General features: G+C 42.2%; 1 protein-coding gene across 2 annotated transcripts in view; it reads left to right on the top strand.

The window, feature by feature from the left end:
- The window catches only part of ZYG11A (zyg-11 family member A, cell cycle regulator), a 58747-nt gene that overhangs the window by 33457 nt on the left and 11028 nt on the right, over positions 1–14262 (top strand). For both annotated transcript variants that reach the window (XM_023188442.2, XM_023188436.2), the window contains 3 exons: positions 6864–7025; positions 7108–7152; positions 10926–11120. In XM_023188442.2, coding sequence (XP_023044210.1) covers positions 6864–7025; positions 7108–7152; positions 10926–11120 — 402 coding nt within the window. The remainder of the gene's footprint in view (positions 1–6863; positions 7026–7107; positions 7153–10925; positions 11121–14262) is intronic.

Below are 14262 nucleotides of genomic sequence, written 5' to 3'. Positions count from 1 at the left end.
TACAAGAGTGAGCCACCATGCCCAGCCGAATCATTTGTGTTTTTTGTAAACTGTGGCTTTTTTCTACTTTACAGGATTTTTTATGCATTAAGGAAATAAGCCTTTGACTATGATATTGGGTGCATGTATTTTCTCCCATTCTACTGTTTATTTTTAATTCATTTATGGGATATTTTATGATGCAATAATTTTTTATTTTCATGTAGTTGAAATCATTCTCTTTTATTGTGCATCTGGGATTGATGGCACACTGCAAAGTATTTCCCTCCATCATGAAGTATTTTAAAAAATTCTTTGTTTTGTTTTGTTTGAGAGACTTGATCTCATCCTGTGCTGAAGCTGGTGTGTAGTGGCAAGTGTATGATCATGGTTTATTGCAGCTTTATCCTCCTGGGCTTAAGCGACCCTCTTGAGTTAGCTGTGTTGGTAGCCACCACATTCAGCCTCCTCACGTTTTTAATCCTATGATTTCTGTTCTTTCTTTTTTTTCTTTGGAATTTTTTTGAGATGTTGGGTCAGTTCAAGTTTTCTTCTCTGTGTGTTTCTACTTGCCTTTGCACTCTTTATGCTACCTTTATCATATTAAATTCCCCCGTATATATCTAGTTTTAGACTTTATTCTATTCCATTAATTTGCATGTCTGTCTACTCACTAACTTTTATCTTTTTTTTTTCTTTTTTCTTTTTTTTTTTTTTTTTTGGACACAGTCCCGCTCTGTTGCCAGGCTGGAAGTGCACTGGCACCATCTCGGCTCACTGCAACCTCTGCGTCCCGGGTTCAAGTGATTCTCCTGCCTCAGTCTCCTGAGTAGCTGGGATTATAGGCGTGTGCTACCACACCCAGCTAATTTTTGTATTTTTAGTAGAGATGGGGTTTTACCATTTTGGTCAGCCTGGTCACTAACTTTATCAATACGTAAATATTTAAGATCTGTCCTCAGAATTCTTTCAGTTATCCTTATCTATTTGTTTTTTCTGTGCAGACACCAGAATTGGCTTCCTGTTTCTTAGGGGAAAAAGCCCATTTTCTTTGGGATTGTATTATAGATTGATGTAGGAAAATTGACATCCTGTAATTTCCCCTATCTTGGAACAAGAGTGTGTTTATTCAAGTCTTTCATGTCCTTCAGAAGTATGTTCAAGTGTTTGTCATGTTATTATATGCTTCTTACATTTATTCTAAGGGTTTTACTTTTTGCATTGCTGTTACGGATAGAATCTTATGCTTATGAGTATCTAATATCTAGTGTTAGGTTTATTTTGTCTTGTTAGCTTGTATGTCTGTTTACAATAGAGATGAAATCAAGAATAAAAATCAAGAGTGATTTTCGATGTGTTCATTACTGAGATGCTTGAGATGTCAAGAAGGCAGTTTGAATTTTTTTTTGAGACAGAGTCTGCCTCTGTCACTGAGGCTGAAGTGCAGTGGCCCCATCTTGGCTCACTGCAACCTCCACCTCCTGAGTTCAAGCCATTCTCCTGCCTCAGCCTTCCAAGTAACTGGGATTACAGGTGTGTGCCACCATGCCTGGCTAATATTTTTGTATCTTTAGTAGAGATGAGGTTTCACCATGTTGACCAGGCTGGTCTCAAACTCCTAACCTCAGGTGATTCACCTGCCTTGGTCTCCCAAAGTGCTGGGATTACAGGCATGAGCCACCGCACCTGGCCCAGTTTGAATTTTTAGTACAGACGGGGTTTCACCATGTTGGCCAGGCTGATCTCGAACTCCTGACCTCAGGTGATCCACCCGCCTCGGCCTGCCTCGGCCTCCCAAAGTGCTGGGATTTTAAGTGTGAACCTCCACACCAGGCAAGATTTGTTTCAAAATGTTACTGCTCATTGATAATGCACCAGCCACCCAAGAGTTCTGATGGAGATGTACAAGCAAGGAAGTTAATATTTTCCTGCTTGTTATACAGTATCCATTCTGCAGCCCATGGATCAGAGAGTAATTTATTAATTAATTATATTATTTATTTATTATTTAAGAAACATTTTATGGCCTGGTGTGGTGGCTCACACCTGCAATCTCAGCATTTTGGGAGGCCGAGGCAGGCAGATCAGTTGCGGTCAGGAGTTTCAGACTAGCCTGGCCAACATGGTGAAACCCCATCTCTATTAAAAATACAAAAAAATAGCCCGGCATGGTGACATACGCCTGTAATCCTAGCCACTCAGGAGGCTGAGGTGGGAGGATCGCTTGAACCTGGGAAGCGGAGGTTGCAGTGAGCCGAGATTGAGCCACTGTACTTCAGCATGGGTCGTGACAGAGTGAGACTCTGTCTCAAAAAAGAAAAGAAAGAACAAAGAAACATTTTATAAGACTAGACCTGCCATAGATAGGGATTCCCCTGACGAATTTGGACGAAGTAAACTGAAAACCTTTTGAAAGGATTCACCATTCTAGATACCATTAAGAAAATACATAGCAGTAGCTCATGTCTGTAATTCTAGCACTTTGGGAGGCCAAGGCGAGCAGATTACTCGAGGCCAGGAATTTGAGATCAGCCTGGGCAACATGGTGAAACCCTGTCTCTATAAAATGTTAGCCAGGAATGGTGGCATGCATTTGTACTCTCAGCTACTTAGGAGGCTGAGATGGGAAGATCACTGGAACCCTAGGAGACTGAAGCTGCAGTGAGCGGTGATTGTGCCATTGTACTCCAGCCTGGGTGACAGAGACAGACCCTGTCTCAAAAACAAACAAACAAAAAGAGTATTCATGATTCTTGGGAGGAGGTCAAAATATGAACATTACCAGGAGTTCAGAAGTTGGTTGGAACCCTTGTGGATAACTTTGAGGGGTCCAATTCTTTAGTGGAAGGAGTAACTGTAGATGCCAAGAGAGCTAAAATTATAAATGGAGCCTGGAGATGTGACTGAATTGCTGCAATCTAAAACTTTAACACATGAAGAATTGCTTGTTAGGGAAGAGCAAAGACGTATTTTGAGATGGAATCTAGTTCTGGTGAAGATTCTGTGAACGTTGTTGGACTTTGACTTATTATATAAACCTAGTTGGGGCTAGGCGCGGTGGCTCAAGCCTGTAATCCCAGCACTTTGGGAGGCTGAGACGGGTGGATCACGAGGTCAGGAGATCGAGACCATCCCGGCTAACACGGTGAAACCCCATCTCTACTAAAAAAAAAAAAATACAAAAAATTAGCCGGCGAGGTGGCGGGCGCCTGTAGTCCCAGCTACTCGGGAGGCTGAGGCAGGAGAATGGCATAAACTCGGGAGGCGGAGCTTGCAGTGAGCTGAGATCCGGCCACTGCATTCCAGCCTGGGCGACAGAGTAAGACTCCGTCTCAAAAAAAAAAAAGAAAAAAAAACCTAGTTGGATGAGACAGCAGCAGAGTTTGAGAGGATTGACTCCAAATTTGAAAGAAGTTACACAGTGGTTCATGCCTGTAATCCCAGCGCTTTGGGAGGCCGAGGAGGGCGGATCACGAGGTCAAGAAATCGAGACCAGCCTGGCCAACATGGTGAAACCCTGTCTCTACTAAAACTACAAAAATTAGCCAGGCGTGGTAGTGTATTCCTGTAGTCCCAGCTACTCAGGAGGCTGAGGCAGGAGAATCACTTGAACCCAGGAGGCAGAGGTTGCAGTGAGCCGAGATCGTGCCATTGCACTCCATCCTGGGCAACAAGAGTGAAACTTCGTCTCAAAAAAAAAAAAGAGAAGTTCTTTCTTGAAAGGAAGGGTCAATTGATGGGGCAAGCATCATTGCTATCTTAAGAAATTGCCAGCAGCCACCACCTTGAACAGTCAGCAGCCATTAACATTGAGGCAAGACCCTTCACCAGCAAAGAGATTACCACTTGCTGAAGGCTCAGGTGATTCAGCATTTTTAATCTATATATATACATATTTTTTAAGGTTGAGTCTGTTACCCAGGCTGGAGTGCAGTGGTGGGGACACATCTCAACTGCAGCTTCGACCTCCTGGGCTCAAGTGATCTTCCTGCCTGAGCCTCCTGAGTAGGTGGGGCCACCGGTGCATATCACCACACCCATTTAAAATTTTACATTTTTTTTTTGATAGAGATAGGTTCTAGCCATGTCACTCAGGTTGGTCTTGAGCTCCTGGGCTTAAGCGATTCTCCTGCCACTGCCTCCCAAAGTGCTATGATTAAAGGCGTGAGCTGCTGCACCCAGCCATAAAATATTTTTAAATTAAAGTATCTACATTGGGCTGGGTGTGGTGGCTCATGCTGTAAGCCCAGCACCTTAGGAGGCTGAGGCGGGCGGATCACGTGAAGTCAGGAGTTTGAGACCAGCCTGGCCAACATGGCAAAACCCCATCTCTACTAAAAATACAAAAACTAGTCGGGCGTGGTGGCACGAGCCTGTAATCTCAGCTACTTGGGAGGCTAAGGCAGGAGAATCCCTTGAACCCGGGAGGTGGATATTGAAGTGAGCTGAGATCATACCACTGTACTCCAGCCTTGGCAACACAGTGAGACTGTCTCAAAAAAAAGGGTATCCACATTGTTTTTTAGACACAGTGCTATTGCGCACTTAGCAGACTACATTATACTGTAAATATAGCTTTTGTATGCAGTGGGAGAACAAATTTGTGTTATTTGTTATTTGATTGTGGTAGTCTGGAATTGAACCCACAGTTTCTCCTAGATGTACCTGTTTATTGAGGGGGAAAAAAAGGATGAACCAGAAAAGGAGATTGAGAAGGAGCATCCAAAGTGCAATAGAAGCAAAACCGAGAGAGGGTGTTTTAGAATCCAAGAGGAATGTTTCAGGAAAAATTGGGCCATTATATCAAATACTACTGAGTGATGGAGTGACATGAGGACAGAGTTGACCACTGGATTTGGTGAGAGGAAGTCATTAGTGAACTTGCTTATTTCAGTGGGGTGGTAGGCCAAAACCTGATTGGAATAGGATGGAATAGCAAATGGGAAGTGAGAAATGGGTGTAACTTTTTGATATAATTTAATGAGAAGGAAAGCAGAGGTGGGGTCAGTCTTTAAAAAGATCGACTACATTAAGACATATTTTGTGCCCACGAGAGGAGTTCTAAAGAGGGAGAAGTTGATGCCACAAACAAAATAAAAGGAAACAATTTTGGTGCTGAATCTCTGTATGTGCAGAAATTGGGTTTAGAGTAAAAGTAAAGATGTTGACTTTAGATTGGAGCAGAAGGGAAGGCAGAGTATGTTGATGCAAGTGCAAGCAGGTTGGTAGCTTTTGTTAGGACGAGTGGGTGTATTTCTCAATGAAAAAGAAGATGAAGAAATCAAATGAGGGGAGTGAGAAGATGGTGATTGAAGTTTGAGGAGAGAGAAGTAGTAGTAGTCTTTGGAGAAAATTCATTAGGAAATAAAGTAGTACTGACAAATACAGTTAAGTGCTCTTTTGAAATTTATGAGCAGATGTTGAAATTGAGACCAGGTGAACTCAGTCTTTTTCAACATTAATATGTTGAATGTTGGGAGGTATGAAGTAACTGATAGTTACGCTTAACTCAAGTAGGAGTTTTGCCACATAATGTTATGGAGGAACATATCCCAGGAACATAAAGTTGCTAGGAGGGGTAACAGGACTAGATAAGATACAGATAAAGCGAGCAGGCTAGGCACTTGTCATAGACAACGGATAAGTCTCCTCTGTGTCTTAGATTTTTCATCCGAAAAACAGGTCTCAGTTGAAAAAATGACATCTGTCATAGTAGTAACAGTGCACAGTTATTTTGAGTATCATTAAGCTAAATTGTGTGATCAAGGGCCTGGCCACTGTGATACGCTCAGGGACAGGCTCACTTCCCGAGCTCCTGGTCTTGCTCTCATTCATCTAACTAGCTGCCTAGGTGAGTGCACCCATCTCATCTGCCACTCTTTTCTTCTCCTCTTGACTTTCACAGATTTATTTTTGTGATGAAGTCTCTTGACACATTCTCAACTGATTGGGCAGAATATTTGAGGTGGTCTCATTCTTCTTGAAAATACACATTCTGATTTCTTTGGTGCTTTGTTATATTTTATGTATCTTTTCATCAGCTGGTTAAAGTGAAAATTGTTTGTCTTTTTCCTCTCGCATGACAGTCTGATATTGAAAGAGACCGTAAATACTAGCTTGACTTCTTTCTTGAAATGTTGATCTCAAATGGTACTTTGCAGTCTGTCAAAGTGAACCAGTGGCCTCTTCAAGATGTGAGGTCATGTGATGGAACACTGTCCTGGTGTTCTAGCCCCACTGACCTGCTCAGTGGCTTAAAGCAGCAGACTTTCCTGCCCCAAACTTTGCGTGGCATGTGCTTCCTCCCCATCTCCCCCGAGCCCCATTCCTGCCTGTCCCCATTTCTTATTGGGCTGGTTTAACCTCCTTTTCTTCTGGTCTCAGTTACATATTATTTTTGTATGGAGGCTCCCTTCTCCCATCCTTCCTAAAGCCTAAATTTTAGGCTTTTATGTGTTTCCATCAGATAATTAACCAAAATTTAAAATTCTTTTATTTAATTTAAAAAAGTCAACTTTTTTTTGTCTGACTTCTACCCCCCCACCTTTTTTTTTTTTTTTGTACTTGGTTTAAAGAAGGTGTTGAGTAAGTGTTCTAAATAAAAATAATGGAATAGCTAATAATGTACTTGATTATAAACTTAATGACCATATGCCAAGAACCGGACTAAGTGCTCACTAAACTTAAATTTTTTTCATTTAATCCTCAGAAAAACTGTAAAAAGTAGTTGTAATTTATTTTCTAGAAAGAAAATAGATCACAAAGCTACTAAGTGGCAGAACTTGGGTTTAGAACCGAGGTTTGATGCATCTTAACATTGCTTTCTTTATACTGCAATTGATTATTCATTAGAGCATCTAACTCCCTGTCTCTTTGGTTTTTAGGAACTTCTAGCAATAGTAAAACAAAAGACTACTGAGAATTTAGATGATGTCACCCTCTTGTTTACTTTGAAAGCACTTTGGAATCTTACAGATGGGTCTCCAGCTGCCTGCAAGCACTTTATTGAAAATCAAGGATTGGAAATCTTCATCCAAGTCTTGGAGGTGGGAAGACAGAATTGAGTTTATATGTAAAGTTCTTTTCTTCATGATAAAGTAACCTGTATATATCTATTTTTTTTGACAGACCTTTTCAGAGTCAGCAATACAAAGCAAAGTACTTGGTCTTTTGGTAAGGTGAATTGTTTTGAATTAATTTTAATTGCTTGAAAACAAAACCTAACACTTATATAGTACCTACTGTATGGTAGGCACTAATGTAAGCAATTTACATGTATAAACTCATTTAATCTTTACATTAGCCCTACAGAGTAAATACCATTGTGTATCAGTTATCTATTGTTATGAACAAACTATAGCTTAGTGGCTTAAAACAGTAGCCGTTTAATTTACTTATGGATCTGTGGGTCAGTAGTTTGAGCTCAGCTCAGCTGTAAAGTTCTTCTGGTCTGTCTGGTCTCATGTGGGGTCACTTATGTAACTGCAGTCATCTGGTAGCTTGACTGGGGCTGGAGGGTCTAAGAAGGCCTGACTCTCATGTCTGACAGTTGGTGCTGCTTACCAGCTGGCAGGCTTTTTGTCCACGGGCTTCTCCACGTGGCAGTCTCAGAGGGCAGGCCCCACTGTCCAAGTGCTTTTTAAACCTCTGCTTATGTCACCTTGCTAATGTTTCATAGAACAACACAGATTATATATTTAAACCCAGATTAAAGGCAGTAAAGTCACATTGCTATGGGGAGTATATACAGGGATAGGAAAAGTTGTGTTATTTTTGTATTCTACCATACACTGTTATCCATGTTTCATAGAGAATCTGAGTCTCAGAAATGCAGTTTATCCTAATTAGAACTCAAACTCAGCTGGGCACAGTGGCTCATGCCTGTAATCCCAGCACTTTGGGAGGCCAAAGTGGGTGGATCACCTGAGGTCAGGAGTTCAAGACAGCCTGGCCAAAAAGGTGAAACCCTGTCTCTACTAAAAATAAATACAAAAATTAGCTGGGCATGGTAGCATATGCCTGTAATCCCAGCTACTTGGGAGGCTGTGGCAGGAGAATCGCTTGAACCTGGGAGGTAGAGGTTGAGGTGAGCCAAGATCGTGCCACTGTACTCTAGCCTGGGCAACAAGAACAAAACTCTGCTCAAAAAAAAAAAAAAAAAAAAACACTGAGGCAGTCTAGCTCCAGACCCTCTGATACTAATCAGTTTACTATACTACTTTATCCAGGCAGTCCATTTTTTTTTAGCAATTTCTTTGTTGATACTTATATACTGCCTCTCAATCAAGATATTCTACAATTGAGACATTTCTTTGTTTCCTAAAGCTAAAGGTGAAGATTTTTCAATAAGTAATAAAGCCATATAGTAAGCACCTTCATTTTGCCATGCCGTATGCATTGGAAAGACACAGATGCATGAAATATGTCAAGGTGATGGTGCTCATAACTTTGGGAAGGCAGTGTTAGACATGTGTACAAATAGGTGTTTGATTTACGACTGACAAGTGAGTGCTGCAAGAGAGGCACTGAGTCCATTGGGAGCCTTGGTCCTGAACTCATGGAGGGACTGTGCCCTATCTTCATGTATCTCACACATACAGGACTCACAACAAAGTAGATGTGAAAGGCCTCACAGAGAGGAATAAATGATTAATACTGGAAATCTGGAAGGTACGGAAAAGTATAAAGAAGGGACAAAGTCATTTTTGGCTAGGGAAGATTATTTATAATGTCATAAATAAGTGTAATCATTGAGGAACACTGTAAAATAGAATGGTTAGAATTTGGGGAAAAAGTAGGAAGGTGAAAAGGAATGGGAAATAATGCCAGAAAGTTGGATTGATGCCTCATATATCCTAAACAATTCTATATATCCTACTAGCTGACCTAAAAGATCGTCCACTTTTCTTTTTTTTTTTTTTGTCTCATTCTTGTCACCCAGGCTGGAGTGCAATGGCGCGATCTTGGCTTATTGCAACCTCTGCCTCCAGGGTTCAAGTGATTCTCCCACCTCAGCCTCCCGAGTAGCTGGGATTACAGGCGTGCACCACCACGCCTGGCTAATTTTTGTATTTTTTTAGTAGAGAGAGGGTTTCACTGTCTCTACTAAAAGAGAGGCCAGGATGGTCTCAATCTCTTGATCTCGTGATCTGCCTGCCTCAGCCTCCCAAAGTGCTGGGATTATAGGTGTGACCCACCACACCCAGCCCACTTTCTTTCTTTCTTTCTTTTTTTTTTTTTGAGAGATCCAGAATGTGAGGATTTATAAGAAAAATCTTGGGACTCACCTGTGGTGCCCCTGTCAGTTGTGCTAAGAATGTCTTGTTAGGGGGTAACATGATAGACTTAACACTGAAATCATGCATCGATGAGGGATATAGCTGGTCTTGGGAAAAACAGGCGTGGGGGGACATCTCGATATCTGCTTCAATCTTTAGTGTCCTATGTGCCTCAATATAGTAGTGCTAGGGTGTGCTTTCCTGAGTGGTTCATCAGAAGCAGCAGTTAACACTAACACAAACTGCTGTGTTTACTTTGACTGTTTTACCTCATTAAACCTTTGGTTTTTCATTTTTGTAGACAGATTCTCCCAGTGATTCCAGCCTCCTGAGACTGACATCCCCTACCCTTTTTTTTTTTTTTTTTTTTTTTTTTTTTTTTTTTTTTTTTTTTTTTGAGGCGGAGTCTCGCTCTGTCGCCCGGACTGGAGTGCAGTGGCCGGATCTCAGCTCACTGCAAACTCCGCCTCCCGGGTTTATGCCATTCTCCTGCCTCAGCCTCCGGAGTAGCTGGGACTACAGGCGCCCGCCACCTCGCCCGGCTAGTTTTTGTATTTTTAGTAGAGACGGGGTTTCACCGTGTTAGCCAGGATGGTCTCGATCTCCTGACCTCGTGATCCGCCCGTCTCGGCCTCCTCCCAAAGTGCTGGGATTACAGGCTTGAGCCACCGCGCCCGGCCGACATCCCCTACCCTTGAGTGTGGGCAGGACCTGTTTCTTGATTCTGGCCAAGGGAATATGGCAGAGATGATAAGATACCACTCCCATGATTATGTTGCTATATACTTATATATATGTAATCTGTCCTGCTAGCAGGCCCACTGTAGGGACTCTTTCTCTGTGGCTCTGACGGAGCAAACAGTCATGAAGTAAGTGGTTGGAGGAGGGAGGAGCCCACAGTTTAAGGAACTTGGGGCAGCTTCTAGGAGCTAAACGTGGCCTCCAGCAAGAAACTGAATCACTCAGTCCTGCAGCCATGGGAAATGAATTCTGCCAGCAGTCTGAGTGAGGCTGGCAGTAAATTCTCCCCCAGTGGGGCCTCCAGGTGAAAATGCAGCCCAGCCAGCACTTTGATTGCAGCCCTGTGAGATCTCAAAGAAGAGGGTCTAGCTAAGTCATGCCGAGACGCCTGCCCCACAGAAACCAGGGAATCATAAATGCATATTGTTTTACGCCACTAAGTTTGTGGTAATTTGTTACACAGCATAGAAAATTAGTGTAACATATAAAATAAAGAAAATACTGCCTAACTTTCATTGTTATTATTAAGAGATAACATAACCTTGAGCAGACCTTCAGTAATGTTAAGTATTTGAGTTAGGCCTTGATTTGTACTCTAGTTCATCCAGTTATTAGCAGTGTGAACTTGACAAGTTTGTCATGCTTAGTGTCACGTTTCTTTGTAGTATTTTAAAGATAAAAAGACAATTTTATTTATCTAGTACTGTGCCTGGCACTTAGTAAGTACCTATTTAGTGACTGTTGTTAATGATCATCCTCATCAAGGGAGTTGGATTGTGGGCTTTAGGCTTGCTTGAGGCGGAGGTGGGTATAGGAGTAAGTGTTCTGAATGTATCTGACCTGAGAAGCAGGAAAGTGAAAAAAGTCAGTTCCTGATTCTCCCCTCCCTTCTCGTCTCTGGGGTTCTCTGCTCCACCTGACCTGTAGAACAACATAGCAGAAATCAGAGAGCTCTCTTCCAAGCTGGTGACCGAAGATGCGCTGAAGCATATCAACAGTTTACTCTGTAGCAGGGAAATGGAAGTCAGCTATTTTGCTGCAGGTATCATAGCCCACCTGACATCGGACAGACAACTTTGGATATCCCGTGACTTCCAGAGGCGTGCTCTTCTCCAAGATCTGGTACAGGAACCACATTCTTCTTTACAAAATCCAGAGTAATCTCTAATTACAGAAAATGTAGTTTTCTAAATAATAATAATATGATTGTAGAAAGTGGGAAAAATAGACCAGGCGCGGTGGCTCATGCCTGTGATCCCAGCACTTTGGGAGGCCGAGGCAGGCAGATTACAAGATCAGGAGATGGAGACCATCCTGGCTAACATAGTGAAACCCTGTCTCTACTAAAAATACAAAAAATTAGCCGGGCGTGGTGGCGGGTGCCTGTAGTCCCAGCTACTCGGGAGGCTGAGGCAGGAGAATTGCGTGAACCCGGGAGGCGGAGCTTGCAGTGAGCCGAGATTGTGCCACTGCACTCCAGCCTGGGCAACAGAGCGAGACTCCGTCTCAAAAAAAAAAAAAGTGGGAAAAATATAGAAAAACTTATTACTAACCTGTATCTTTCCACCCAAAACTATCTCTGTTAACATTTTGTTGCATATGACTTATTTCGGTCCTCTTTCCCATCAGGTTTTTTAAAAAATTATTTATTTTGTTGGTTGTTTTTTTTTTTTTTGAGACAGGGTCTGTCTCCCAGGGTGGAGCACAGTGGCACAATTCATAGCTCACTGCAGCCTCAACCTCCGAGGCTTAGGCGGTCCTCCCACCTCAACCTCCCAAGTAGCTGGGACTACAGGTGTGTGCCACCATAGCCAGCTAATTTTTGTATTTTTTGTAGATGGGGTTTTGCCATGTTGGTCAGGCTGTTATCAAATTCCTGAGCTCAAGCAGTCTGCCTACCTCGGCCTCCCAAAGTGCTGGGAATACAGGCATGAGCCATCGCGCCTAGCCAACTTCCTTAATTCTAAATAACATATTATGCTGCTGTTTTTGACTTTATCGCTTTAGGAATCTATCAATTCATTTTCCCACTTTGGGAAACTAAGATTCTTTTTCTTACTGTTTCTATGCACAGCCTTTCTAAGTGTATACTCAAGGTATAAATCTTCATACATATTCTGTACACTTCACCTACTCAGGATTTTCTTTCCCAGAGCCTTTGCGTTCCTCCCATGTGTTCTGCTTATTTTGTATACCGTATATGGTGAACTGCTGTCATCCTCAGATATTCCTTTACTGTCATCCTCGGGGACCCCCTTTGCCTCTCTCGTGTTGGATTCCGTGTTTCCTGGCTTATGTGCCTCCCTGTATCTTGGTTTACTCCCACCTTTTGTTGGATCATATTCTCCAGTAGCTTCCTAAGAAGAGAGTCATGAAAATGAGACCATACCTGTTTAAAAAGGCCTTTATTTTACCCTCACATTTAATTGATCAAATGGCTGGGTATAGAATTCTAGCTTTGAAATATTTTTCCTTCAGAATTTAAAAATGTTTGCTCCATTGTCTTTTACTTGTCAAGATCACTGTTGAGAACTCCTGTGCAATTTTTTTTTAAGCTTTAAGATTTTTGTCCTTTGTCCTCAGTGTTCAGAAATCACAATGGCTTGCCTTGTGGGGTTTTTTTGATTTTGTTTATTTTTTGTTAATTTTTTTTATTTTTTGTGGGTTTATTTTCATATATTGTGTTGGGTACTTATCAGTCAGGAAGCTCATTTCCTCCCTGGGACATTTCTTTAATCATTTTTTTCTGGAATATTGGCCTTCCCAGACTCATCTTTTCATATCTATCTCATTTATCTTTTTTGTTCTGAATCCTCTTCTAAAAATATATCCTGTTTTTGTTTCATAGTTCCTATATCTATTTTTCTCTTATCTCTTTCAACATAATAATGAAATTTAAAATTTTATTTTACTTTTTTGAGACAGACTCTGACTCTGTTGTCCAGGTTGGAGTGCGGTGGCACAATCTCAGCTCACTGCAACCTCTGCCTCCTGGGTTCAAGTGATTCTCCTAACGCAGCCTCCCAAGTAGCTGGGATTACAGGTGTGGTAATGCACACTTGTAAAAACACAATAATTGTTGTGTTTTTAGTAGAGATGATTTCACCATGTTGGCCAAGCTGGTCTAGAACTGACCTCAAGTGAACCACCTGCCTTGGCCTCCTGAAGTGCTAGGATTACAGGCGTGAGCCACCATGCCTGACCAATTTAAAAAATAGATTTTTGTTTTGTTTTATTTTGTTTTGAGATGGAGTCTTGGTCTGTTGCCCGGGCTGGAGTACAGTGGTGTGATCTCAGCTCATTGCATCCTCCACCTCTTGGGTTCAAGTGATCCTCCCACCTCAGCCTCCCAAGTCACTGGACTACAGCTGTGCCACCACACCTGGCTAACTTTTTAATTTTTAGTAGTGACAAGGTTTCACTATTTTGGCCAGGCTAGTTGCAAACTCCTGACCTCAAGGGATCTGCCCACCTCGGCCTCCAAAAGTGCTGGGATTACATGCAGGAGTCATCATGCCCAGCCTAATTTTTAAGTTTTCCTGTTCCTCCAAGGCTTCTGTTTCCTGCAAGTTGCTTTTTTTTATTATTTATTTTGTTCCTTTGTGTTAAGATTTTCTTAAAGTTATGGTGATCCTGAGCTGTCCGTGGGGACAGTTATGAGTGGGACTGATTGAAAACTGCAGACGGGTAGAATGTGTCTTATTCCGTCGCCCAGGCTGGAGTGCAATGGTACAATCATAGCTCACTGCCACCTCTGCTTCCTGGATTCAAGGAATCCCTCCGCCTCCCGAGTAGCTGGGGTTACAGGCGCCTGCCACCACGCCCGGCTAATTTATGTATATATATATATATATATATATATATATTTTTTTTTTTTAGTAGAGATGGGGTTTCACCATGTTAGTCAGGCTTGTCTCAAACTCCTGACCTCAGGTGATCCACCCACCTCAGCCTCCCAAAGTGCTGGGATTACAGGCATGAGCCACCACGCCTGGCCTAGATTTGATCTTTTAATAGGTGTTCCCTGGTGGTAGTGTTTTTAGATCTTTTGTCCTAAACTGGTTGGAACTTACCTAGAGAAGAAACTTCTATTCTTTTATGTGCAAATTATAAGCTTGGCTGGGTACGGTGGATCATACCTGTAATCCCAGCATGCTGGGAGGCCAAGGCGGGTGGATCACCTGAGGTCAGGAGTTTGAGACCAGCCTGGCCATCATGGTGAAACCCCATCTCCTCTAAAAATACAAAAAATAGCTGGGCATGT

The sequence above is a fragment of the Piliocolobus tephrosceles genome, chromosome 1, assembly GCF_002776525.5.
Source record: "Piliocolobus tephrosceles isolate RC106 chromosome 1, ASM277652v3, whole genome shotgun sequence".
NCBI lineage: Eukaryota > Metazoa > Chordata > Mammalia > Primates > Cercopithecidae > Piliocolobus > Piliocolobus tephrosceles.
This window is presented reverse-complemented; position numbering and strand designations above follow the sequence as displayed.